Genomic DNA, 26,118 nt, shown 5'->3' with positions numbered 1-26,118 from the left:
TAGTAAGGTTTAGTCATGTGATTTCTCCATGAGATGAGCCTGTAGCCAGTGTTCCTCCTGCATGCCTGACTTAGGCTCCCAGACAACCGCCGCTGATCACTGTGCCATGACTGACGTACCCATTGGCCTTTCTCTCCTTGTAGCTTACTGAAGAAAAGCTTCAGCTCCTTCACCGTGATGCTGTAGCTGGCGAGCACACCCAACATGTCCACCAGCAAGTCTGCGAGACAGCCAAGGAGACAGAACAGAAAGAGCATCAGTAAAATGTTAACATGGTGAGATTAGACAAGCTTGTTTAAAGACATAAAGCTTGCCAAATGGGTGTGTTTGTGCCTTCAGTCTTATCTTTCCTGCTATTTTATGCTGAGAATGTGACAGTGATGTGACAGATTGGACAAACTGAGAAGCTAGAGTGAAATTAAGTAGGATAAGCAGATCTGAAAAGTAACAGGACGCATTGGGGGTTCTGGGTACTGAGCAGTGTTTTTCATTAATTATTACTGGTTAATGATGCGTCTAAATCTGGCAGATGTAGGCCTACATATAAAAATTGGGCATAAGCTAGAAATGTCTTTTTTTACATGCGATTTTTAAAGCACTGCTCTTCAGTTCTGTATAACAGAAACATTTCAATGATTGCCAGAATGTCTCTAGTTAAAGATGCAAAGACACATTTTAAATACTAATGTAATCCTAAAAAGTGTTATCACTTTTGTAAAATCAACATTACATTTCTACAAGTCGGGATATTGTTCTTGCCATGGGAGGCTGATAACTCACTTTTGGGGTGAGCTACAGCTACATCTTAACCGAAGAAAGCCTTAAGGGCAGCGCTGTTCAAGCTAGCTTGAGTTCACTGGGCCAGATACTGAAAAATGCTCATTTACAATTTGCCACATGGGCAGCTTATTATACTGAGATTCATGGAATGCCGAACAAAACAATGAGGCATAATACTAAAATAATTTGAAAATATGAAATGAAACTATAAGGTCATAGAGGAAATTATACAATTGTGGAGTTTATCATATTTCAAAGGAAACATCCAGTGATTTTACAAGTTTGGCCCAAAATGGTTCAATTGCGAACTGGGAAAGAAATGTCCTATACCTGGACCATTAATGGTTTGATTGCCTTTTAAAGATTAGCTTTGTTTACAGTTAAAGAACCACGGGGCCGCTATCTTTCACGGCCCACAAAGCATCATGGGTTGATGATGTTATCAGGGCGAACTGCCTTTATGAAACCCATGGTTTGCCATTAGAGTGGAACATTCAGCCTGCTTTCTGGAACATTTAGGAGGCTTTTTCAGTCAAAACGCCATCTTGTGCAGCTTATAGTTGCAGTGAACAAAAAGGAAAAGATAAAGATCCTGATGTAAGCTCCTTTTGTTTCCCAAAAAACTATACAATTCCCCATGCTTGGATTCATGTTGTCAGAAAACCGTTGCTATTGAAAGATCCCCATCTCTCTGTTAGGCACATTTTGATGCTTCTTGCTTCAAAGATGCCACGAGGCTTCAAATTGAGCGCTGGGATCATTTGTGGTGAAGCAAACTTAAACCAGATGCTATTCCGATAATCTTTGCACAACTTATATCTTCCTTTTAATTGTGTCTTACTTTATTTTTGACATACATTTTTCTTTAATTATGTTTTTTTACATTAGTAGTATTTATTTTGTTTCCTCACAGGAGTTAAAATGTAATAATAAAAACAGTATTTGAAAAAAAACAAACAAAAAAAAAACGCATATGCATTTAAAATCGTAAATCGAATCGCAATATCTGCCAGAAAAATCGCAATTAGGTTTTTTGTTAAAATCACTCAGCCCTAGCTGACAGGTCAAGCAAATAGAATGTATAGCAGATTTTTTTGTATATTCTAAGACAGTAGGTGGAGTTGTATTACTATAGCAAATTTCAGTTTCCTTTGTGGTGTAGTTCCTGAGATATTGGAAGCTGAAAATGGAAGAAAAAAAAAAAAAAAAAAACGCACAAAAATCGACACATACCACCCTCACTAAATTGGCCATATCTCAAAAAGTCTTCCTCCGATCAAACTAAAAATTCACAGTGTGCCTATTGAATTATCACGGAACAATTGGTAAAAATTTCAGAATTTTTTGAGACCGAAGTGTGTGGGCCATTTGTTGGAATGACCCCAATGTCTAAGCAAAGCTTCATTATCAACTCAATATATCTACAGGACGTAGCGATACAATGTGCCCCTAATCTCACTGCAAGACTTGGACTAATAGATGCTTGAGGCAGAAGTATCTTTTACTACACAGTCCATTACCTTTATGAGGTTTGAATGAATTGTAGAAATATTACCTGCAATCATGCTGTCAGTAGCAGATATCCGGTGCAGCACCTGCTGAATAAGCCCCACCTCTGTGCAGGCCTGAAGGTTACGGACGCTCTTTTTGAGAATGGCTGTGAAGATGCTCCAGATCTCAGCCTGGCAGGTGGGCTCACACTTGTCCAGTAGCTCTACCATGCATGTGATGCTGTCCGGCTCCTGGATGATGAAGTTCATCTCCAAGTCGAACTGGCCACCAACCAGCTGGAGAAAAAATGCAAAAAGAGGGTCTGTGGTGAGCACGTTTAGGAACGTATGCTTCAACCTATCCAAAACTATTCCATACTATACTCTGTACGCAACTAAAGAAAAAGGTGATAAGCCATGCATTCAAAATGCTGCAAGCAGAATAAAGGTCCATCTGTGTGTTTGCATATCACACTGTACATTGGTAGTAATTTGCATGTAAGAAATATCTTTTGGTTAACATAAATGTGGCAAAGTATTCAGTTACAGTGGCTCAGGATCAAACTATTCGAACTTAATTTGGTTATTTGTCTTATCTTGTTTATGAAGAAAACAAAAACCATCACTTTTACATTTTCCTGTTATTGTGCTTCTTACAGCCCTCCCTGTAAGAAAAAAAATGGCTGACCCAAAATATTTAAAAAGCAGCCTAATCAGTGAAACTCTGCAGGTCATCCTGACAAATCCCAATAACATTTGGTTTGACTACATGTAGGAGGTATTGAAAGCAGTCTGGAGGACACAAACACGGGTCAAGTTAAAAATTCATTACACATTTACACGTCCTGTTGTTTTACAGTACACGTATGATAGCATCAGGGGTTTTCTTTTCCCCACAACTGATTTCCCCATCAGCAGAAATCTCCTGCTGAAGCTCATTCACAAGGGGGTGGGGAACAATATTTGACTTACTGCTAAGAAATAGTGTTCTTTTTGTCGAGGGAAAACAAATGTATGGGCCATAAATGTCACAGTATGTCACCTGCTAATAGTGGTGATGACATATTTATTATTGAACCCTGCCTAATAGAAAAAGATAAGGTAAATAACAATGTTGATAGCAAATTAATATTGTGAGAAAAAGCAGTTAGAAACCAGGGAGGTGTGATGGGACAAAAGGAAAGAATGATAGCAGCACTCGGTTATTAGGCTCAATGGGAAAACAGCACGATTAGAAAATGTCTTTGTGAAATAAGTGAGACAAGATTAAATGACTGTTGTTTGTGTGTAAGAGAGAGAGAGAGAGAGAGAGAGAAAGAGAAAGAGAGAGAGAGAGAGAGAGTGAGAGAGATGTTTGCTGCTAAAAAAAAAAAAAAGGTCCTTCAGAAGATGACAAAGGAAAGCTAGAGCTGTCCCACATCCCACACACTGTCCCTTTAACCTTTACTGTTATTATATTCATTTATTGTTTTATCCCAAGTGTCAGCACTGATGATGTGGTGCCATTCTTTATCTTTGGATGCACGCAAACAAAAGAAGGATTGTTCTGTTTTTGACTTTACAGAAATGAAAATGCAATATATTGAAATCTCAGAGTATTCAACTAAACTTACAGTTTTGATCAAATTAAGACTCATCATTACAATCGTTTATAATTTATCAATAATAATTTGATTTTTAGGTTTTATTGTAAAAATGCTACCAAAAAAGTGTTTCTTTGGATTTCTATCATAACCTCAGGCTTTTTATTTGCGGTCACATCCAAATAAACAATTCAAAAGAAACCAAAGTTTGAAATATGACCTTTAAATTTCCAACGTGGATGATCGTTTAAATATAAGACAGGTGGAACCACTGTACTGTAATGTACTGGACTGTATTTTCTGTACTACATAATCTGGCATAAACATAGAAAGCCATGCTTAAAGTGACTTATTTCAAATATATTTTTTATGTTACCATATTTCACAGTAAATCAAATGTTAGGAAGAAGTGTAGTTAAAAAAAAGTTGAATGTAATTGAGTGGCAGAAAGAGCCTACAAAACAATATACATCTTAATAACACATTTTTACTATTTTTGAACACAACTTTTTTTATAATGTTTATGGTGTTTTTTTAGCTTCTACTTTTTCCTATAGCTTTTCTTCATGTTTTATATCTGAATACTTTACAGGTTGTGTGATGACAATTGTCCTTTTGAGGGACTAACAACATTTTATCTCATATAATGTTATTTCAACAATACAAAAAAATAAATAAATAAATGTAAAAGTACTAAAACAGTGAATCATATATATTATATCATCCTACTTAAAGTGTACAAAGTTGAGAAAATTGTCCCTAATAAAAACGACCACGTTTTGGACTTGTTCAACATGTCAGTTTGATGCCAAACCTGCAGTTGAAAAACCACCTTTGTACAAATATGCATCCTGCCCTTGAATCATCAATAAGTGGTGGAGGCCATCAGTTTTGATCCTGCATGCTATTGTGCCTCACTCCAGTCATTCATTCGTCAGAGTCGGCTATACGTACAAAAATAGAGCTCATATGGAAACACGGCATCACCCTGACAAACACCTGGCATTCAAGTGACAAAACCATTGGTCATGTGGCCCTGACTTTTCACCTCTAGAAAAGGTTATAGTTAAAGATTGATTAGACAATTAGTCTGAGGAAGTATCTCCTAAAGCAGAGTACTTTAAAAAAAGGCACTGAAAAGAAAGCGTAGTACGGCTGAATTGATATTTAGGTTTTCACTACTGCAATAACGTAACCTCAGATGCAGAGGTTTTTTTCTTCTGTCTCCATCATTTGTGTGATATATTCGCCAATCAGACTTGCAGAGACCTGGGGCTTCCTCGGATGTGTGCGTGGGGGGCGGTGGCTGCTTCTCGGCCTGGTATCTCGGGGGGCGTCTGGGGGGCTGCTCGGCCGTGGGGGGTGGCATGGGGCTCTTTGGCCCCCACTTTTTCTGCTGGCCTGGCTGCATCTGCAGGCCTGGGGCAGTTCCTGGGTTTGCAGTGACGGTTTTTGCACATATACTGGTATACGATGCACTGACACGCCTTGGGATGTGGGATAAAACTCATACTGGGCTTAACTTTAGACACGTTAATCCCAAATACCTGCTTTAGATACTACCACTCACTCATTCCCTCTGTCCACAGCCACCACCATTATAGCTAAGCTTCACACTTGTCACCATACTGGCTTGATTACACAACATAATAAGCACAATATATTCTACAACTTCACATCTCACTCTCACTATGAAACAATCTATCCTTCCCCACCCTTTCTATTTCCTACCTTGAGTCTCTCCTCCCTGCTCCCTTTCCCCTCCCCCTCCACCTAGGTGTAACACTGCTCTCCCTTTTTATATCCTCCCTATAATAAAAGATGTATTACCCTTCCTTAGGCTGGTGATGGCCACAATTCCAATGAAATAAACTAATTTATTTCATTGCAATAACGAAACATGCATTGCTGTCCCATAATGATTGCACTTCTTGTAGTGTTGACCTTTGACAGCATGTGCAGAGAAGTGGGAAAAAAAAAAAAAGAATTGTCGAGACCGCCTTGCTGGGCTGCTGGCCAATCAGAGATGGCCAAATCCATGTTAATGGAATCACGGAATCAACCAATGAAAACAGAATCTACTGTTGAATGCGGAAATGGACATTAATGCTGATCTCATACATCTTTATATGAGATGAATAATTAAAAATGAGCAGACAGAATAACCCATGTTAGTACAACTTATATTTACCTTTTAATTGTTTCTTACTCATTATTTTAATTTACATTGTTTATTTTTAACATACGTTTTTGTTCAATTATAGTTATTTTTTTTATTAGTATTTATTTTGTTTCCTCACAGTACAACTTATAGCTACCTTTGAATTGTATCTTACTTTATTATTTTTGACATACATTTTTGTTTAATTATGGTTTTTTTATTTTTTAGTATTTTTTTGTTTCCTCACAGGAGTTAAAATCTAATGTAAAAAATGTATTCATATTTCTAAAAAACGGAATTTCAAAAAATTGATGTGGAAAGCATGGAATTTGGAAAATTGAAATAAAATAAAACGCATATGCATTTAAAAACATTTTTTTAAAAAAATCGTAAATCGAATTGCAAAAACTGTCAAAAAAATTGCAGTTTTTTTGTCAGAATCGTGCAGCCCTAGTGTGTAAGTCTTTGAAATAAATTTGTACCATTACAATTTACAACAACATATTCATATTCTCTATAATTCAATGTTTCATCTTATTCCATAATTTCTCCTACATTGTTCAATTTTCTTTTTTGTATTGTATTTTACTTTGCATTGCACAGTTTTTTTATTATTCTGTTTTTCTTTTTAACAGTCATTTGGGTGGCCTAAATAAAAATGTATTCATATTATTAATTCACCAAATGTCAACACCCCAAACCTTGTAGCGATATCATACTCGTCGCATTGACATTTCCCTAAGCCCAGTAATTCAGAATATCACCCTGCTATTTATTCTGTTTTATTTTATTTTTTCCAAGATGTCTTAAACCTGTTATGTCAACTTTAATACATTATTAAAAGGTTTAAATTATTTTAACCACCACTCTAGTCAATGATTTAATTTAGGGGAGTTGGTGAAAGTTGCCAATATGTGGCCTAAAAGCTGCTACAGATGCCAGGGTCTTTATGGCAGCGCAGCACGACACAAGATCCCAGGCAGGATAACCAAGCCTGGCTGCTCTCCCCTGAGGACTACCTGAATTAATCATGGCTGAGCAGCCCAGCCTCCACTGGGTCGTAACACGACGCACAAACAGGCTCCGCTGGTCTCCATGGAGAACAACACTAAAGAGTAGTAAGATATACAAGTAACACCAGAACAAATTTCCATATCAACTGCCTTTGGTCAACTTGACTATTAGCCATTTGTGAGAAAATGAGGGATCCGACAATCCCATTGAGGTTAACACTCTGTCTTTAAAGGTACATCAAATTTCTCAATTTACACATATAAATGATTTTAGTGTGGATAGACATTTGTAATCCATGTTTTTATTCCAAGTCTTGTAAAAACATACTTAATTTTTCCTGTTTAAAAAAAAAAAAAAAAACAGGATTAAACTGCTTTGATGTTTAAACATTATATAAGAATCTTTGCAACAGGAAGACATTGAGGAAGATTGTCAGTTTCAAGCATTGTAAAGCATTTCTCATATTGCTGCACGTGCAAGTATATAGCTAATCGGAAGTATGTATTCATATAGTGGGAGGAGCTTAAGTAGAGTTGTCAATTATGGCCAACTCAATGAGTATGTGTTTGAAGGTTGGATGTACAAAGAGGTGTACATACTCTGTACTCTGTAGTGTTATAAAGGGGTATATCTGCAAAATAAAATATCATGTGAGTTTTCCCTGGTTTAATTCTATGGGACATGTGCATGATAAATGTGTTTGGTTTTTCTCATTTTTATATATCTTTTCGTTTGGTGTATTTTTCTGTAATGTATGTTTTTTGGAGTAATTATGTGTATTTTTGTATCTTTCAGTTGTCATTTTTTATAAAATTATTGTTTTTTGGTGGTTTTGTGCATTTATGATGTTTTGATTTTATGTATTATTGTATGAATATTTAGTTTTGTGCGTTTGGAGTCATTTTTATATTATTGTTGGTGTATTTTTCTGTAATGTATGCTTTCTGTTGTCATTTTCTGTAAGTTTTGCATAAATATTGTATAGTTTTTGTTTTATTTTACTCATTTAGTATATTTTTATTATAGATACCTTATGTGTGGTGAAATAAAAGAAACCCGGAAGTACCACAAAAAATAAAAGCTTTGCAACACCAAATAAGTCGCAGCTCTCTCTCTAAACGGCTCTGTGTGCGTTCAGCATGTACATTCTGGCACTCTCACACACCCACAAGCATCAGCCGTTGACAAAGTTTCAGGTCGAACACATACCGCGTTGGGGAGATATTCGCTCCACACTCACGCACACAGACCTTTCTTGCTTTAATTAGTAGATTAGCAGATGCTTACAAGCCCACGGAATACATTAGACAAACTCCCTTTGCAAGTAAAAATTCTCTGAACTACAATTTCTCAACTTGAGGCAAATTTTACATACATGAATTAATGTATTTGTAAAAAATAAAAATAAATAATAAAATCACCGGTAACCAGCTTGAATTGTTCTGCTCCCACTACTAATCTTTCCTTTTGCTAATCTTTCTACTACTGTTCTTTCTTTTTTCTGATTTATATTTCTTTGTTTTAATCACTGTTTTTGCTATGGTTGTTTTAACTTGAAAAGTGTCTTTGAGTGTCTAGAAAAGCACTTTTAAATAAAATGTATTATTATTATTATTACTAATCAAAAATGCCAGTAGTCTGAGCAGTGACCACAAAAAGCAGGACTTAGAAATAAACTGGGAATTATTAAATGGAGGAAAAAAGTAGTTTGAGGTCCGTCCCAAACCAAACGGCTTTTTAAATGATTAGTGAAAGCCATTCCATATGAATTAAAAGTGATATCCCAAACCATGACAACAGCAGGGAGATAACAGATGGATATTTGATTGAAATGCCATCCTGTGGATACACTTTCATCAAATCAAGCACCAATGTACGGTATGTTTGTGGGAGTAAAAAAATACGATGTTGGCTTAACCGTTTTATTTTCAGTGAATGGAATATTTTGCTGTATTTTGGAGTTTTTTTTTTCCCATCGTTGCAAAGTGCATTTGATGAATATAGATCAGAAACCCTGTGCAGTCTAGAAGACAATGACAGGTACAGGTTTTCATTAAACTTGATATGCAGGTAAAGATGTGCTTATTACTTTTGGCATTATTGGTTTGTTTTTTTATTTACATTATTGCTTCTCTGTAGTTTGTCACATTGGAATAGATCCTGCTTTAAATTCCATTTAAATGTCAGGTGATGAGTGGACTTGTGGATAACTAGCACAATATCCACAGATGCAAAGGACATAAATTCACAGCAAGCAGTCAATCATCATTCACAATTTATTGCTTTAAGGCCACAATTTCTTCTTCTACAAAGGAACTTTAAATGTCAGTTTATATAATGACTCAGTCTACAGTAGATTTTGTTCATTATAATGTAAATCCAGTCAACAAAAGAACTGAACTAACAGGCTGTCGGTGGCCATGCTTTGAGCACAGCGCTGTCCTACTTTTCAACAACTCTTTAAAGTGAATCTATTTTAACGAGCTCTTCTGTCAACCCAAATCCACTGTTTCTTCCACGAGAGCAGTCTTTCTGATACCTCCATTTACTGAATCCAACATCCAACACCCAGCAACAGGAACACAAGCACGGGCCTGGAGCTTGTGTTGCAAACTGATCAATATGAATATGTTGAAAATAGGGGCATCTGGCAATATGATTCGTATCCCGATACGATACATCCTGATATTAAAGTATAAGGTGATTATTGCGAGAGAAAAAAACGTTATATATGACTAAGAAACAACTAATCTGTAAATGTGTACACCTTCATGAGAACATTCTGTATGAAATATGTGTTATTGGCATATTTTACAATCAAAACATTGGCTTTAACATGCCATGTGCCAACAACTTAAAATAAAAAAATAATATACAATCTGCCTGTGGCTTTTAAACCAACTTTGACTTTAGTGCAGCATGGGTTTAGTGTAACTTAAATGAGGTATATGCCTAGAACAACAAATGAATGTAGAAAGTTAGTATCTTTTTAGATTTTATTGAAAAAACACAAGCAGGTCAACATGCCCAGGTTACAGTGTCTCCTGCAGTGAAAAAGACTTTCCTGGTTAAATAAAGGTAAAGAAGAAAAACAAAATGAAATCCCCCCAAAAAAATCGATATGGATGCATTTTGAATCGATCCGAGAATCATGCGATGTAGTATCGCGATATATCGCCAAATCCATTTTTTCCAACACCCCTAGTTGAAAGCATCTGTAGGGCCTCCAATTTACCATTTATAATTTTTGTCAATTCCGTTTTAGGTAATACCTCTTCTTGCAACATGTCCGCGTCATTTCACCCAATTCCGTTTCATTTCCATTTGATCAACTTTCCCATTTGGATGACTTTAACAATACTACTGTTATTAATATTACAATTCTATACTTCAGATAGAAAAAGCCTTACAATGTTGATTCACTTTTGAAGCTCAGCCACCCGTTTAAGGTGGGTTCTCTCTCACACACACACGTTGTCGCAACTCTCTCTTTAAACGGCTCTGTGTGCGTTCAGCATGTACATACACAGTGTGCATTTGGTTATAAAGCATGTGGTGAAAATATCAGTGTATATAATGCAATTTGCAATTTTTCGCTTTTCGTTTTCAACACAGCCGTGCCTATGCGGATTCCTTCATAACTTCCGGGTACCGTCTGTCCGATCTAAACAGCGAACGGTCAAACAAACATGACAATAAACGTTTTGAAATGACCAAATAAGTCCAAAATGACGCATGCACACACTCGGGCTATGTGCAAACTGTTCATAAAGTTTCAGGTCGAACAGACACCACGTCGAGGAGAAATTCGCTCCACACACACACACACACGCAGAACTTCTTTGCTTTAATAGAGAGATGCTTTTTCAGATTTGACTGCAGTCATATTAATCTAAACCACTTGTTCATCCCCACACAATAAAAACACACTTCAGACAAAGCTCTGCAATTATTTTCCATCACATGGTAACATTATCATTAGACAAACCGTAACACAGAGTGAGATTTTGAAAAGGATGATCACTTTCTAGACATTCGGTCCATTTTCTTGTGAAAAATAGTGTGTAAATGTGCACTATTGTCCCAAAACATGTTAGGCATTTCCGTGTCATGTTAGGGCCCAATTTAAAAAAAAAAAGAGAGAGAGACAGAGAAAAAGAGTAAAAAAAAAAAACAGGTCAGATTGCTTTTTCTGTTTCAGAACATAAAATGTTTTCTGTATTAAAATCGGAGGTCCTACATCTGATTTTGTTCCTGAAGCCACTAACTATTAGAATGGTTGGAAGGGGTGACAGAAAAAATGCACAGAAACCTAAATTGTGAACGCTGAATTTTCAAAATGACTATTGTAATAACACAATGTTTATTTGGCATCAACAAAATAATTTTCAAATTGTGATTATTACAGATTATCTCAACACTAAGACTAAGAAATACAATGTTTATAACAAATGCTTGATGAAAAATTGACTGAAAAGTCATTGCTTCGTAAATTTAGAAGATACAAGCATTTCTTTAAAGTGAAAGAACAACATTATCAGCCACTCTAATGGCGGGTGGAATTTCCTCTTATCAGCTAATCAGCAGGAAAGGCAAGTCTACAACTTCCAGTGTAAACAAGTAGAGCAGAGAAAGGCTAGGGAAGCAGGGAATAATGCAAGCTCACAGCTCACTCACTATAACCAACAGTGACACTGACTGTCAGTGGCTCCGTTTATTCTCCTGGTGGATCTTAAATCAATGTTTTACATGGAAACATACAAAAAAAAAACATAGAAATTCAACACAAAAATAGCAAGCCACACCCACAGAGAATTAACAACAAAAAATATTATATCAAGAACTTGTTATCAAATAGAATGTTCTTTTTACAGAACATTTACAGCCATGTCACTAGATAAATGAGCAACGCAACATTTCCCCCTGGTCTCCAGAGGCAGAGAGACAAACAAGATACACAAACAGACTCCAATGAATCAAACAGTTCCAACACAAATAGAGAAAACCAACCCAGTCAGGGAGTATCAGCTAAAACCTGTTCAAAGATCTGGGTGATTTAAACTCACAATCTTGAGGCTGATTATATATTTAGAAACTCGTAAAAAGGATTAGACCAAAGACAGACAGACACTTGATTTTTTTATCTGGATGTCTAAGAATATCTTCAGAGCTGAAACTAATTAAACAAATGAAACAATAGGAAATGTTCATACTTACCCTGCATTTATTATAACTGTGCCTGGTTGGAGGTTTTTAATGTTTTTACATCAAGTTGTGACGAGCCATCATTATGACACAGCATGCAGAACGCAGCTGCAGTAGTTGTGATTTACATGAATAAAAAAAAAAAAACATTTTAAATAACAATCATTAATGCTGTCACCATCACACGTCATTTATTTCATATTAAGCCTTCTACATTGTGTGGTGGAGGAAATGAAGCAGAAACACGAAAAGAAAAGCAACTAATTAAGAGTTTGAAACATGTTTTAAACACCATTTTAAAGCACAATTGAATTTTTTTTTGCCACTCTTTTGTCCTTTACATATATACAAGCACCAATTTGAAGTTGAATGCTGCATAACTGACCTTCTCAACCATTTACCATACTGGTATTCACCATTTCCTTTGGCGTAGCATCTAAACTTTCCAAAGGGGCGAGACTTGCCAGGAAATATCCTCCATTAGATATTAAACTTTTTGTGAAAGCAGTTCCCTCGTGAATAAAAAGTAAAAAATTAAAACACCACTCAAATATGTTCTATTAATGACATGTCGTCATTCGTCTCCGGAAAATCTATGTGTGCCTGCAGTGCGGAATTGGATATTCAGCATTAACAATGTTCATGCTGAGGAATATGTTCTGGCTGTTACTTCAAGGTGACTGACAGAAAAAATAACAGAGGGATCCATTTGATCATGAGGTAAATGAAGACAGGTAGGGCATCATCTGTGATTGTAGGTGTGCACAGTACTAGTCAGTGTCTGGGTCTAATGATAGTCTTTGTACTGCATTCAGTAAAGAGGTTAAAAGTGGAAGATTTTATTTAAGTGTGCAGGTAAAAGATAGAAAAATACTTGTTCAAATGTTTGTAATGACTGGGTGACAATTCAGGACTGATAATTAATTTAGGAACAGAAATAATTAAATGAATTAACTGTTTTTATTCTAGATTTTTCTCCTTAACAAGCGATGCATCATTTCACTCATCAGTCTTTTATTTATGTGCAACTAAAATACATTTACAGGCTAGGAAGATTTAACAACTATTCATTTGTTTATTGAAAAACGGTATCATATGGGGCTCAACAAAGATACAACAAGTCAAACTATACTCTTCAACATGAGTCATGCTTTTGTTCTTTGAAACAGCCTTTTGGACAGAATTCCTCAGCTCTAAATGGTCAGATTTCGAGAAGAAAATGTGAATTTATCCTGGCGTTCTCATTTGTTCATTGATTTAAACATCTCTAATTATTTTCTTGATCTTAAAAAAGAAATGATGGTATGGCTGAGTTTCTAATAATATACAACAAAACAAATGTGATCACGTTTTTTTATTTACTTTTTAATAATTACATTTAGGTACATTTAATTATCAAAGACTGCTTTGAATTTTGAAACAAATGAATGACATTGGTTTCAGAGGGGATAAAACCAATGACTTTCACTTTTATTATGTTTTGTTGTTACAGGTTCTCCTATGCAATAACATGCATTTCATACATTTTACTCATTACTCATTTGTTAAAAAAAAAACAATTTTAATTTGTGTTAGTTTCAAATTGAGTTTAATTACATGCTTTTCAAAGCCAACTACAAAGTAACTGAATAATAATAACATCTACTTTACTGACAAAGGTTCACAATAAGAGGTCATAGGTGTAATGATACATAATGCCTCTATAAACTTTTACTTTTTACTTTTACTGCTCATTCCATTTATCAAGCTTTTAATAGAGGCATAATTAGAATGTAAAAGCAGTCTTTTGACATGCCTTTAAGAAAAACAATATACGATGATAATACACAATCTAATGCACTGGGATATTGTGGCCTCTAACCTAGTTTGAAAGATAAGATTTGGGATATCCAACAGGAACTGTTGAAATTCCTCAGCATATCCTTTGCATGGTTGTTACTTTCTTCCTATACTTACCAACATTAGTTACATTAGTTTATCTTAAATAAACAAACAAACTTCTAGTCAAGGACAGACAGGGGGTAATTGAAACACAAGAGCATGCTAGTGTCGAAGTTTGACTATAATTCTAAAAACATAATCAGACAAAAAAGTATCTGAAAACACGCCAGGGACTAAATCCTGTTTTAGTCACTATAAAGTGTATCTGCATTGCACTCATACAACTTCACTCATCAGCCCATAAAGAGGCTGTATTCATAATTGACAAGAAATCAAGAGCTATAAATCTGTTACCTGCACATTCACGATACAAATAGCATTTGAACCCCATTTGTTTCTCATTCTGTCGCTTTGTTTATTACCCAACAGACAATCTTAAATATGTTGAATACTTAAAGACATTCAGGTCAACCATGTGACCCAATGAAGTGTTTCCTTTATCAACCATTTGATCCTTTTGTACTAATAAATAACTCCTGCTGACTTTGTGTTTCTGGCAGATGGTCGATTGTTTGGAGGGCCATTTTATTTCACCCCATATTCTGAAATTACTTTCTTTTTTTTTTTTTTTTTTTTTTTTTTAAATGACCAACACCTAGTTCCACAACCCTGACAAAAGCCAACAGAGCCAAAAAAAAGTTTATAAAAAACCCATATAAACAAAGCCCATTTATTATTACCAGCATTGCTTGTTCCATATCCACCAGTATAACTTTGGTATAGATAAATACAGGTGTCACACTGGGTGTTAAGTAATGTGACTCAAAGAAACTAGAAAAACAGAATAAAAAAACTTGACATTTTGCGTTTATATATGCAAGTGTGTGTATATATCTGATAAATATGTATGTGTGTGAATATTGTATGTATATACACATATATATGTCTTAGGGGTGGGAACCTCTGGATACCTCACCATACGATACGCGATACACAGCTCACAATAACAATTATCTCACGATATGACGATACTGCGATTATTGATATATTGGTCAGAAATCAATCTACGATAATCTATGACATAAGAAAAAAAAAGATTAAGGGAAAAAATTTAAAAATTTTATTTTATTACTCTGAAAGACAATAAATTGAAAAAGTGTCCTATGAACAGTGACACTACTTTAGTGCAACGTTTCTGTAAATAAGTGTCAACATACCAATGTAAATTAATAAGTATCTCCAATAGTGATTTCTGTAAACAAAAAATAGGGTCTTTCTTACCGGTGACGCCATTATAGTGCAATATTCCAGTAAACAATGTTTTGGTTCCTTCAACAAACAGTGACAAAATCTCTGTGAGGACCTACCTGCACATTTTAGTAAAAAAGCAGAAAAGGTTTTGGAAAAAAAAAAAAAAAATCAATACTTAGCGTGAGTATTTCGATAATCAATCGTGCGAAAAAATATTGCGATATATATCGCCGTATCGAGACATCGTCACACTCCTACTTTGAAGACACCTCGAACAGAGTTAAAAAAAACAGAACCAAGGCAATGACTACGGAAAAATATGTGCGCACTTCTCATTTTCAAACTCCATCAAGGTATTGATACCCTGAAGCCACACAGCAAATGTGGTTATCCTATCTTAAACGATTTCTGAGAAAAGCTGTCCCTTTTGAAGATACCTCAAAAAGAGTCCAAAAAAGGGAACAAGGACAATAACTCAGCAAAAAATAATTGCGCACTTCTCATTTTCGAACTCCATCAAGGTATTGATACCCTGAAGCCACACATCGAATTTGGTTATCGTATGTTAAACGGTTACTGAGAAAAACGGTCCCCTTTAACTCAGACGGACGGAAGCATGGACGGACGGAGCTTAAATCTATATCCCCCTTCACACTTTGTGGTGGGGGATAAAAATATATACAACATGAGGAAATGGTCTAACCATCTCTAGAAGTAACAACTTCTTAATTTAAGATAAATCATATTTTAATAATACTCTTGCTGAAGTAAAGTTGTAAACCCTTCCCAGCTATTTTCCTGTTTATTTCACTAAACGAATTAAAAGCAATAAAAAGAGGGGAAAAAACTTTTCAAACTCCTGTGGCCATTTGACTGTGAATCAATAACACAAAGGACAACCAGGCTGCAAGAATGCAATATTTGATCAGCTCGCAGGCTGAATAATGTAAGGCAAAAAGAAAAATCAATCATCCTAAAGCCATTTAGAACCAGTTCCACCTGACGCTCCTGCTGGCTCGTCAAACCTGCGTGTTCACCCTCATGCTGGTTGATGGGTGGAACTTATGGTTAAGATAATGAATGCCAGTCAACTGTGTAACTGTGATGTAAAAATAAATGTTTGGGGAAATACAGGTATGTTTGTTACTCAGTGCCATGAGGTGCCAACTCTATTGTTGAAAATAAACACCATTCATTCACTCTGTGCTATAAACACAGGCAGATAATGCTTATTTAGACGACTGCTTCCAAGTGCTTCATGTTACTCTGCATCACTTAAGGCTGAGGGAAGAGAGAGCAAAGTGTGAGCGTGAAATTGGGCTAATGTGACAGATAACAGAGAGAAGCAGATAGGATTTCTTTCATGTGTCACATCAGAGAGCTCGTGGTTTTATGCTGCAGAGGACAAAGCACACCAGGTAAGAGGACAAGCTTTTCCCCCACGTCTCTGGCACGAGTGTTGGCAAACTTTAAGGAGTCTTTACATGTGTAACATCCCTGTCCTTAGCACGTGTACACTGTCAGGGAATCTGGAAAGGCTGCCTCGTAAACAAGCAAAATACAAAAATGTGTCCAAACCGTGGATTATTCCTAGTGTGATGCCCGGGGTTCATCTAATTGCATTTATCCTCCACTTGTATCCGGTACACACAAAATAGCCTACATCTGCTGATGGCAAAGATAAAGCTACAAAAATCAATTTCACACTGTTGATGTCCAAATAACAAACCAAACATTTCACAAATCTTCCCTGCAGTGATGAATAGCTATATTTATGATAAAGATAAGATTCTGTGGAAGGATCAATTTGGTTTAAATGCTTGTTTCATGTTTGGATCCTTTAAACCAACATCAGTGTAAGGCTGATAAGATGGAACACGATGGAAAAAAGCCCTGAAGTTCAAGAAAATATTGGGATGTCAGAAGTAATGAAATAAAACATGTACAGTCGGAGAAAAAATATTTACAAATAAAACATCAACAGCATGTGTGCTTTTCTGAGAAGTAGTTAAAGCAGCAATTCCTAAAACGAGTATCTAATACAAAATAAACTATGAAATAAAAATATATCATTATAGACAGTATTGTAATTTTCTTTATCGCCAAAATTGAAATCTCAATACATCATGAATCTTGATATATTCCCCACATTTACTTCCACTAGCTCCCAATCTAGATCCCAGGCTAGCTCCTTATTAGATATTTAACCAACCATTTGAAAGGGAGAAATATCGCAGAAATCCGTGATATTGTTCCAAAACATGGAGGTGATAGTTTAGTTCTTGTCATACAGGCATTTCCATTTCAGGGGGTGAAGTCTGTCATACTGCAAGATTTTGTAGAAATATTTAGCATTTACGTCTCTGCCACGCAATCAATCATAAACATATACACTTTAGGGATGCACCGAAATGAAAATTTCTGGCCGAAGCTGAATAAAATATAAACGCTTGGCCGAACACCGAATAATACCGAATAGGGATTGTTAAGTTTTTCACTATTTTTTTAATAGTGCATAATCAGCCTAGAATACTTTTTAGACATGTTTTTTAAAGAAAGTAAATGTTTAATGAATATCATGACATTTTTTAAATATTCCAGTAGCCTTAGCTTTTCAAAAAAAGCACAACAAAGTTTTTCGTTTATATTATCCCTTCAGATAAAACAAAACATGCATTCCAAAAAAAAAGTGCATTAAAGGGGAGGTATGATGAAACTATCACTTTATAATGGTTTTGCTACAGTGATATACATTCCTTAAGCCTGATTCAGAGGGACAAAGTTCTGTTTCCTCCCTCCCTTGTTATTCCACATGTTGTATAAAGTCAGCTCCAAATGGGCGAGTTGGATTTTGCCCACGTTGGCAGGTGACGTCACCTAACACGCCTCCTAGAATGTGAGCTCCTCCCTCTCCAACTATCAAACAGCTAAAACAACACTGCAGTTTAATATAGAATATATATTATACTTATTGCCATATGTGTAAATACAATCTGCACTACTTTTTCTGCTGCCGATCGTGTTGGGAGTCACTGCTTGGAGCCACGGACCCATTGTTTACACACATCAGGTGTTAGCACTCCCTGCTAATGCTACACCAGTCTATGCAGCGAGACCCGACATCGCTTGTGAACTGAGGAGGAAACGATGGGGATGTTTACGGATTTGTGGCTCACAGCGCTAACAACAGACTCGGTTGTGGAATTGGAAGGCTTCCAACTTTTACACAGTGATGGAGAGCGGTAAGGAGAGTGTCTGGCTGTGTTTGTGTGCGGAAAGGAGGAGCTGTTGCTCCTACTGCTGTGCTCCTGAAGTAATGCAGACACACTTTTCCAACTCTAAATCACTACACTTTGTTTGATTGCATCATACGCTACTATTCGGCCTTGCTTTTAATTCATCAAACCGAAGGCAGAATATTGCTTTTTTGTAATATTCGGCTGAATATATTCGGTGGACGAATATTTGGTTCATCCCAAATACACTTTTTATGGAAAAAACAGTGTAAAATGCATAACATTGTTGCACAACAAGCACTTGAAAGTATATTACGTGTTGTATTGCAATTTCTGCTTGATTTTGTATAAATAAACAATAATATTAATCAAAATAATTATATTACAACTTCCATTCCATTTAGTTAGTTAAAAACACTGACAAATTATCTTTATCTTAACATAAAATAAACTTTTATGTCTACAACAAACTTGGGTTTATCTAAAATAATGGTTATTCTGCAGATGTATCAATAAAGATATTTGACATCCACAAAGCTGACAAAAGAAACGAGTAAACCAATAACTCTTTATCTTATAACTCTTACAGAAATTACATCTTTACTTGCAAGTATACATTCATACAGAATGTATTTTAAACTTAAAGCTTCATTAAAGGAGCATAGGGCAGGATCTAAAAATCAAACTCCATAATGACATCACGGTGGTTAGTGTAACTGCAGTCATCAGCCAATCCACCGCGGGAGTGGGCATTAACCGTTTATCTATCACCGGAGCACAACTGATACTATGGATAGAGGATAGATACCTGACAGCACCAGACGGGTCAGGTTTGGACAGATAATTAGAACTGGTGTTCAGGTTCGGTCATATAGCGTCGTTTGCGTGCAGTGTTCTTCCTTTCCTGCTTCAGCAGCTGTAGCCCTGAAGAATGCAACTTTATCTTTAACAGTGAGAGCTGTGATCCGCGGTAGAATGGAGCAGAGGACAATTATAAAGGAATCCACCGTTGAAACATTCCTTTTTCTGCACAATAACATGGATTAACCTCATCTGTGATACATGGATTATATAAATAGATCCGATGGGTCTCTTGTGTGCACTGCACCCGTTTGTGTTTCACTTTCGCTTGTTACCCATGCGCTGATCTGATGTTGACATTAACAGTCATTTATTAATGAAATCGGTGCTTACCACTAAAACAAACGTAAATATGTCATTTCTTTGTGGAAAAAAAATGAGGTTTTCACTGTTAAGTCGAACTCGGACCAGAAAATGCAGCCCGATCTGCACTTCTACTGTGACGCGTAGGGCTGGGCGGTATGACCAAAAATGTACATCACAGTATTTTTCAAAATTCTAACAGTTTCACGAAATATGACGGTATTTTTTTTTTCATGCATAATCAGGTGTTCACAGCATTGTCTATGGTTGAGAGAGGAATTGCTGCAGTAGATTGACTTAGGATGGTCTATTTTACTGTCATGATGAGTGGATATTGTAGAATAATTCCACACTAGTAGTAATACAAGCAGCATGCAACAGCAGCCCAATGGCTCTTTGCCCCGCTAGCTTTAGCATTAGCTTGATTTCTAGCTTTAAATGCTGCATACTCAATGGTGTGGTGGTTTCTTATGGTGGATAAGGTAGCATTATGTTTGCAGCTGCACCAGGGCTTATTTCCGCGTTACTGCCGACATGCTGAGCTCACCGTGCCTCAGTGTCCGTGAGTGTTGTTCTCCTGTAGCAGCGGCATGCGGACGCAGGCACATGCTCTCAAATGCAGCTTTAGAGCTTTCAATTGTGTCTTTCTTATCCATTTACACCACAACTAACACCAGAGCTCTACTGTTTACCTTCCTATTTAAAAGTGTAACGTTGAAAATGGTTCGGGCTGAAACGCGGCGCAGCGTAGCGTTATGAAAGTTGTGTAATCAAATACACCAGTACGGCGACATATAAAAAATTCATATCATAACAAAAATACATACCGGTATTCAGTATGAACCGGGTATACCGCACAGTCCCAGTGACACGCCTCTCCAAGCTGTCAAGAATGCGCATCAGCATCACGTTTGCAGAACTGTGCGGGGTAATCGGCCCCAGAAAAGCAGTACAAAATGTATCACACAATCTGTTCAAGTCCATAGGGAGAAATGTGTGTGGGCTCATTCTCATCATCAACCATTAGTAGAGCCCTATAAAATCCGCGTTAACAGAATCGCGGACTGAATCACGGAATCGACCAATGAAAACAGTTATACGTGGAAATAGAATCAACATGAAATGTCATCACCGTGAGGCAAGGAAAATGTTTTTGTGGGGAAATGTTCTGGGGACTGCTCATTAGGGGCACCGCTCTCCACCCTCCTGTCCTGGCTGCATTAAACACTGCCTAAAACACCCCAAACAAAACTGCACAAATCATCACTGACTCCTAAATACAGAGCCACCAGTGCCCGTTTAACTTTGCTGTGCCTGTAAAACTCCGTAGCGCTGCTGCGCTCCGTGAAAACATAATCAGCTTTAATCAGTTTCACCTGCTCAGAGCGTTTGATCAACATCTCATCAGAGCTACAGAAGATTTGTGGAAAAAAGTTGCGTGTTGATGTGGACGAGACCATCGATGCCAGGGATTGTAGAGTCTGAAACATTGTAGATTAATGATAACTTCTAGTACTCTAAAATATTCTGTCCCCTAGTGGTGAAACAACTAATGTATCCTTGCGTCCATTTATTTTTGTTTAATCATTACGGTCTGGAACGATGTCATCAGGATCATTTAAATTAGGTTAATTTAAACTACTACTTGATCAAAACTTAAACAACAAATTTGATCAGATTCAGTAAACCATTGATCCCTGAGGGGAAATATGGTGACTATGACATTAATGCTGTACATCTTTATATGACATAAATAATTAAAAAGGAGCAGTCAGAATAATCCATGTCACTACAAATTAAATATACCTTTTAATTGTATCTTACTTTATTGTTTACATACATTTTTTTTTAATTGTGTTTTTTTTTATTTATAAGTATTTTTTTTATTTATAAGTATTTTTTTTTCCTCACAGGAGTTAAAAAGTAATATTTTCTGAAAAAAATGATTAATATTTCTAAAAAAAAACAGAATCAAAAATAAATAAATTGGAAAACACGGAATTTGAAAAAAAAAAGAAAACAGAATTTGGAAAGAAAAAAAAGAAAATGGATTTCATAGGGCCCTACATTGGCATTAAAAGATTTGTAATTAATGTTTATTTTTTCACAAATCCTGCCCTACGCGCCTTTAAGTCAGGGAACACTGTTTTCTATAAAAACCTTTAGTAGCTACATGCAGCAAATATATTCACACAAACAACCTTGAGACTCCCTGCCCTAAAAAATTAAACCAACCAGTGGAGAAGTCAAACATTTACCTGAGTGATTAACATATTTCCCTTCAGAGCTGGCACAGGGCTGAGCCAGTAGTGACCATTGGACTTAATATTTGACAGGAAACCAGAATCTGGAATCCAGTGGTTTCTCTCATGAGACAATAAAGCCTGTCCAAGTATATTTATCTCTTGGTAAAACTATGCACTCCTTGAAATCTTCCATGAATCAAATTGTGAATGCGTTCCATCAACGTCAACAAATTTCTGAGTTGAGGTACAAACAAAGCTAAGGGAAAATGTGTGTGCATGCTGTGGTGTTTATATCCCCAGCTGGTGTGTCACAAGTAATCAAAGCTACTGCTGCCAAGGCTCGTGGCACAGAGAGATAAAACTCCAAAGGAAACCATGTTGGATTTGACTAAAAACAGAAATAGAAGGCTTCAACATGGATTTGATGGTTTTAAAAGAGGAAGGCCATATAGTCAGGGATGAATCAGTTTCACCTCACAGTCGAGGAAACTGAGTATATAGGATGTAGAGTGCTTCCGCTAAATTGTGTTAATTTGTGATAAAGATGAAAAAGGAGAACATTTTAGATGAATTAAGGTACTTTTCTCAAAAGCCCTTAAATAAAAGCTTTAGATCATCCCACACCCCATCAACCAATATCAAGCCAAAAACATGCCACCAATTACTAAGAAGTAGCTTTTTGTTTTTCGTTTTTAGTGGAATAAAGACTTCAATTGTGTATTTCATTTTAAAAATAACCCATGGATTTTCCCTTTCAAGACAGAGAGGTTAAGAAAGTGCAGCTTATGAAAAAGCTAAATACCCTCACATCCAGCCAAACATGCTAAATAAAGTTACTAGAGTCAACTACTGTTAATATCTTTACTTATTTATATGCTTCAGATGATTTACAAAAGCCTAGATAGTGATGCTGAAGTCACGCTAGATTATGCCGCGAGACCTTTGGCATGTTCATTAGCTACACTCAACCATCCGTTTAATGGGAAAAAACCATGGAAATGCGTTAAATGATCCTAAAACATGAGTGTTTAGTCTGCATTGTATAGCCATTTCCATTTCATTTTTAGTAAAGTATCGCAAACCGGCAAATCACCGCCATTACGTGGCGAGTGATTGTGAACAAAATTAAAAGCAAAATTTGACATATTCGTCTAGCAGGTATATGCATGATATTGTCCTAAAACATGCATGTGAAGCATTTCCTTGACATATTGTGGCCTGATTTTAAATAATAAATAAATAAAATACGGTTCAGATTGACCTTTTTGTTTCTGAACATAATTTTGGCATTTTCCATCCATTTTCCGTTGTCACGGAAAATCTGAATTCCTACAAAAGCCAATATTAGATACGTGATGTTAACTTTTTGACACCTAAACCAGATTTTTAGTGGAACAATCCATAAATATTGAAATATTGGATTATATGTTATATATAATATAATATAATACATCTGTTTTTGTCCTCTCCAGGAAGAATAGTTTTGTCTGAACAATGTCCATGACACTGTGTTCAACCTCAATGCTTTAAATAAACAAACTGTCATGTTGTCTAAACTATTGGATGAATAATAAAACGTAACCAAAGCAAAGTGACTTGAAATCAAATAAAGCTTCTTTAACCTATTAAAATGTATTTTTCTAGTTAGAGATGATGTCTATAACTGCAATCCACATTAAACAGAAACAAAAAAAAAACAAACAAGTGTGTGCTTCAGCTAACTGTCCTTCACTGTGAAGGTTAGTACTCAGCGTAGTAGTGCTAACCACAGAAAACAAAGATGAGCCTCGCTGTCTATTGGATGATAATGTTTTGCCTCAATGACAAAGCTGTTATTCAGGTTCCACCCTTACCTCTCCTCCCCCTTCCTCCCTTCCATTTGCTGACTCTCCCTCCTCACCCACATACAAACATGAGCATGCGCACGCGTCCGTTTGACGGTAGCTTCCTTAATTCATTCATTCACATGCTTTTCACACGACAATAAAGTGTGGAAAAATAGCATTATCTATATATATTTATAATTACACATTTGTAACCCATGTACAAACAACATAATCACAAACACTGGTGAACATAGTATTGGCTGTATTAAAGAAATTACAATGAACTTTGTTAGTAGAAAATTCAACTTTTTGTCTACTTTGCAGTTAACAAGGCTTGATTTTAGGCTAAAACAGACCATACATTTGTTAATAAGCTACACAATATTACACATCATAGATAGTTCTGTTTACATGTTACTACCCATTGAGTAGATCTGTACGTTTTGTTATTTGTGTGTGTAAACTATTTCTATGTTTTATGTGGTTTTGTGAGTAAGTAGTTTATAAATCAAGGACTGGCTATAAAATATTCAAAAGCTGTGATGGTGATGTGTGATAGAGGATAGGTCAGAGGGCATGTGGTCGTGTTTCCAGTGTGCTGATAATCTATTATCGACTTGAGAAATGGATGCTGTTTGGTATGCCTTTAAGAAAAGCTCTAAGCACATTACATAGTCTTAACTACGTTTATGAGTAGGGATGCAACGATTAATCGTAAAGCAGTTAAAAATCGATTCACATCGATACTGTGAAAATTGTATCGCAGTACTTTAATGTAACCAGCAGAGGGCGCTATCCAGAAGTGTTGGCGGCGGGCGGAATCTGCTAATACTTTCTTTCTGGCCGTGTTCTACTTTTAAACATGTTCATAAATGGTTCCTTACCCCTTTAGCACTGAAAAAATATCTGTAATATTACGGGAATATCTGTAAAAGAAACGTTTTTCTATTAACTCTGTCTGCTAGCATAGCATCTCTTCTTCACTGCAAGATATCTGCATGCCAACCGAGCACCAGGTTACCAGCGCCATCTGCTAAATACAGTGCAATGAGTGTTTTTTTTTTTTTTTTTAAAGTCCAATTGTTAAGGCACAAGATACATTTTCAGTTGCACTTTTAAAAAGAAAAGGAACTATTATGCAGTTTTGCACTGTTTACTATAGAACCAGAATTTAAATTAATAGGCTTCTTGTTCCTTTGTATTATTCCTTTATTTATTTCATTCAAGATTTATTTTTAGTTAAATTGCATTGTTTTGAATAGTTTATCAAGGGATTCTTTTGACAATGTAAAATAAAAGGAAAACAGTACAGTTTTTTCCCCCAAAAAAATAAAGGAATATTTTTCAGTCATCATTTTTCTACAGTCCCATTTTGTAAAATAAATCGTGAGAGAATCGTATCGTGAACCCAGTATCGTGATTCGAATCGTATCGGGAGTTGAGTGAATTGTTACATCCCTATATGAGACCTGTAAATTAAGTGTGTAAGAAAAAATCAATTTGACAATATATTGTGATTATTCACAGCATGATTATCGTATCGATCCAAGAAAATATCAAATTTTAAAATCTTTTTATTTTTAACAAAAAAACTATTTAATTGCACTAACATATGTATCGCACAAACGCCCGGTCACCACATCAGACCTTGTTAAACTACCTCACTCCTTAGTGCATTTTAGTTTGGAAGTTGATTGCACTTTATTTTCATCAAATATACTGAACATTTTTATAGATGTATGTGGTTACAGAATCAGAATCTGTTGGGATTCTTTTTTTGTTGTTGTTTTACTTCATCTTGCCTTAGTTTCATGGAGAGTAGCAGTGCATCTTTTGTCTGTCTGTTGGGTGATATAATAATAGGGGTGTTGAAAAAAATAATTTCGGCAATATATTGCGATATTACGTCACACAATTCTTGGATCGATTTTAAATGCATCAATCTCGACTTTTTTTTTTAATTTTATTTATTTTTTTATCATTTATTTAACCAGGAAAGTCTTTTCCACTGCAGGAGACATTGTATTGTGTAAAGTCATGTTGCACTAAAGTCAAAGTTAGTTTAAAAGCCACAGGCAGATTGTATGTTATTTTTTTTATTTTAAGTTGTTGGCACATGGCATGTTAAAGCCAATGTTTTGAGTGTAAAATATGCCAATAAAATATAGTTCATACATAATGTTCTCATGAAGGTGTACACATTTACAGATTAGTTATTTCTTAAGTCATATATTAAAAAAAAAAAAATTCACAATAACCGCCTATACTTTAATATCGAGAT

General features: G+C 35.9%; 1 protein-coding gene across 8 annotated transcripts in view; it reads right to left on the bottom strand.

Moving 5' to 3' along the window:
- The window catches only part of lrba (LPS-responsive vesicle trafficking, beach and anchor containing), a 222,265-nt gene that overhangs the window by 193,437 nt on the left and 2,710 nt on the right, over positions 1-26,118 (bottom strand). For all 8 annotated transcript variants that reach the window (XM_028469572.1, XM_028445918.1, XM_028446752.1 and 5 more), the window contains exons 2-3: positions 2,336-2,567; positions 120-220 (exon numbers count right to left, since the gene is read on the bottom strand). In XM_028469572.1, the coding sequence (XP_028325373.1) occupies positions 120-220; positions 2,336-2,567 (333 nt within the window). The remainder of the gene's footprint in view (positions 1-119; positions 221-2,335; positions 2,568-26,118) is intronic.

Source organism: Gouania willdenowi, chromosome 1 (assembly GCF_900634775.1).
Source record: "Gouania willdenowi chromosome 1, fGouWil2.1, whole genome shotgun sequence".
Taxonomy (NCBI): Eukaryota; Metazoa; Chordata; class Actinopteri; order Blenniiformes; family Gobiesocidae; genus Gouania; species Gouania willdenowi.
Note: the sequence above shows the minus strand (reverse complement) of the source record. Positions and strands in the feature narration are given on the sequence as shown.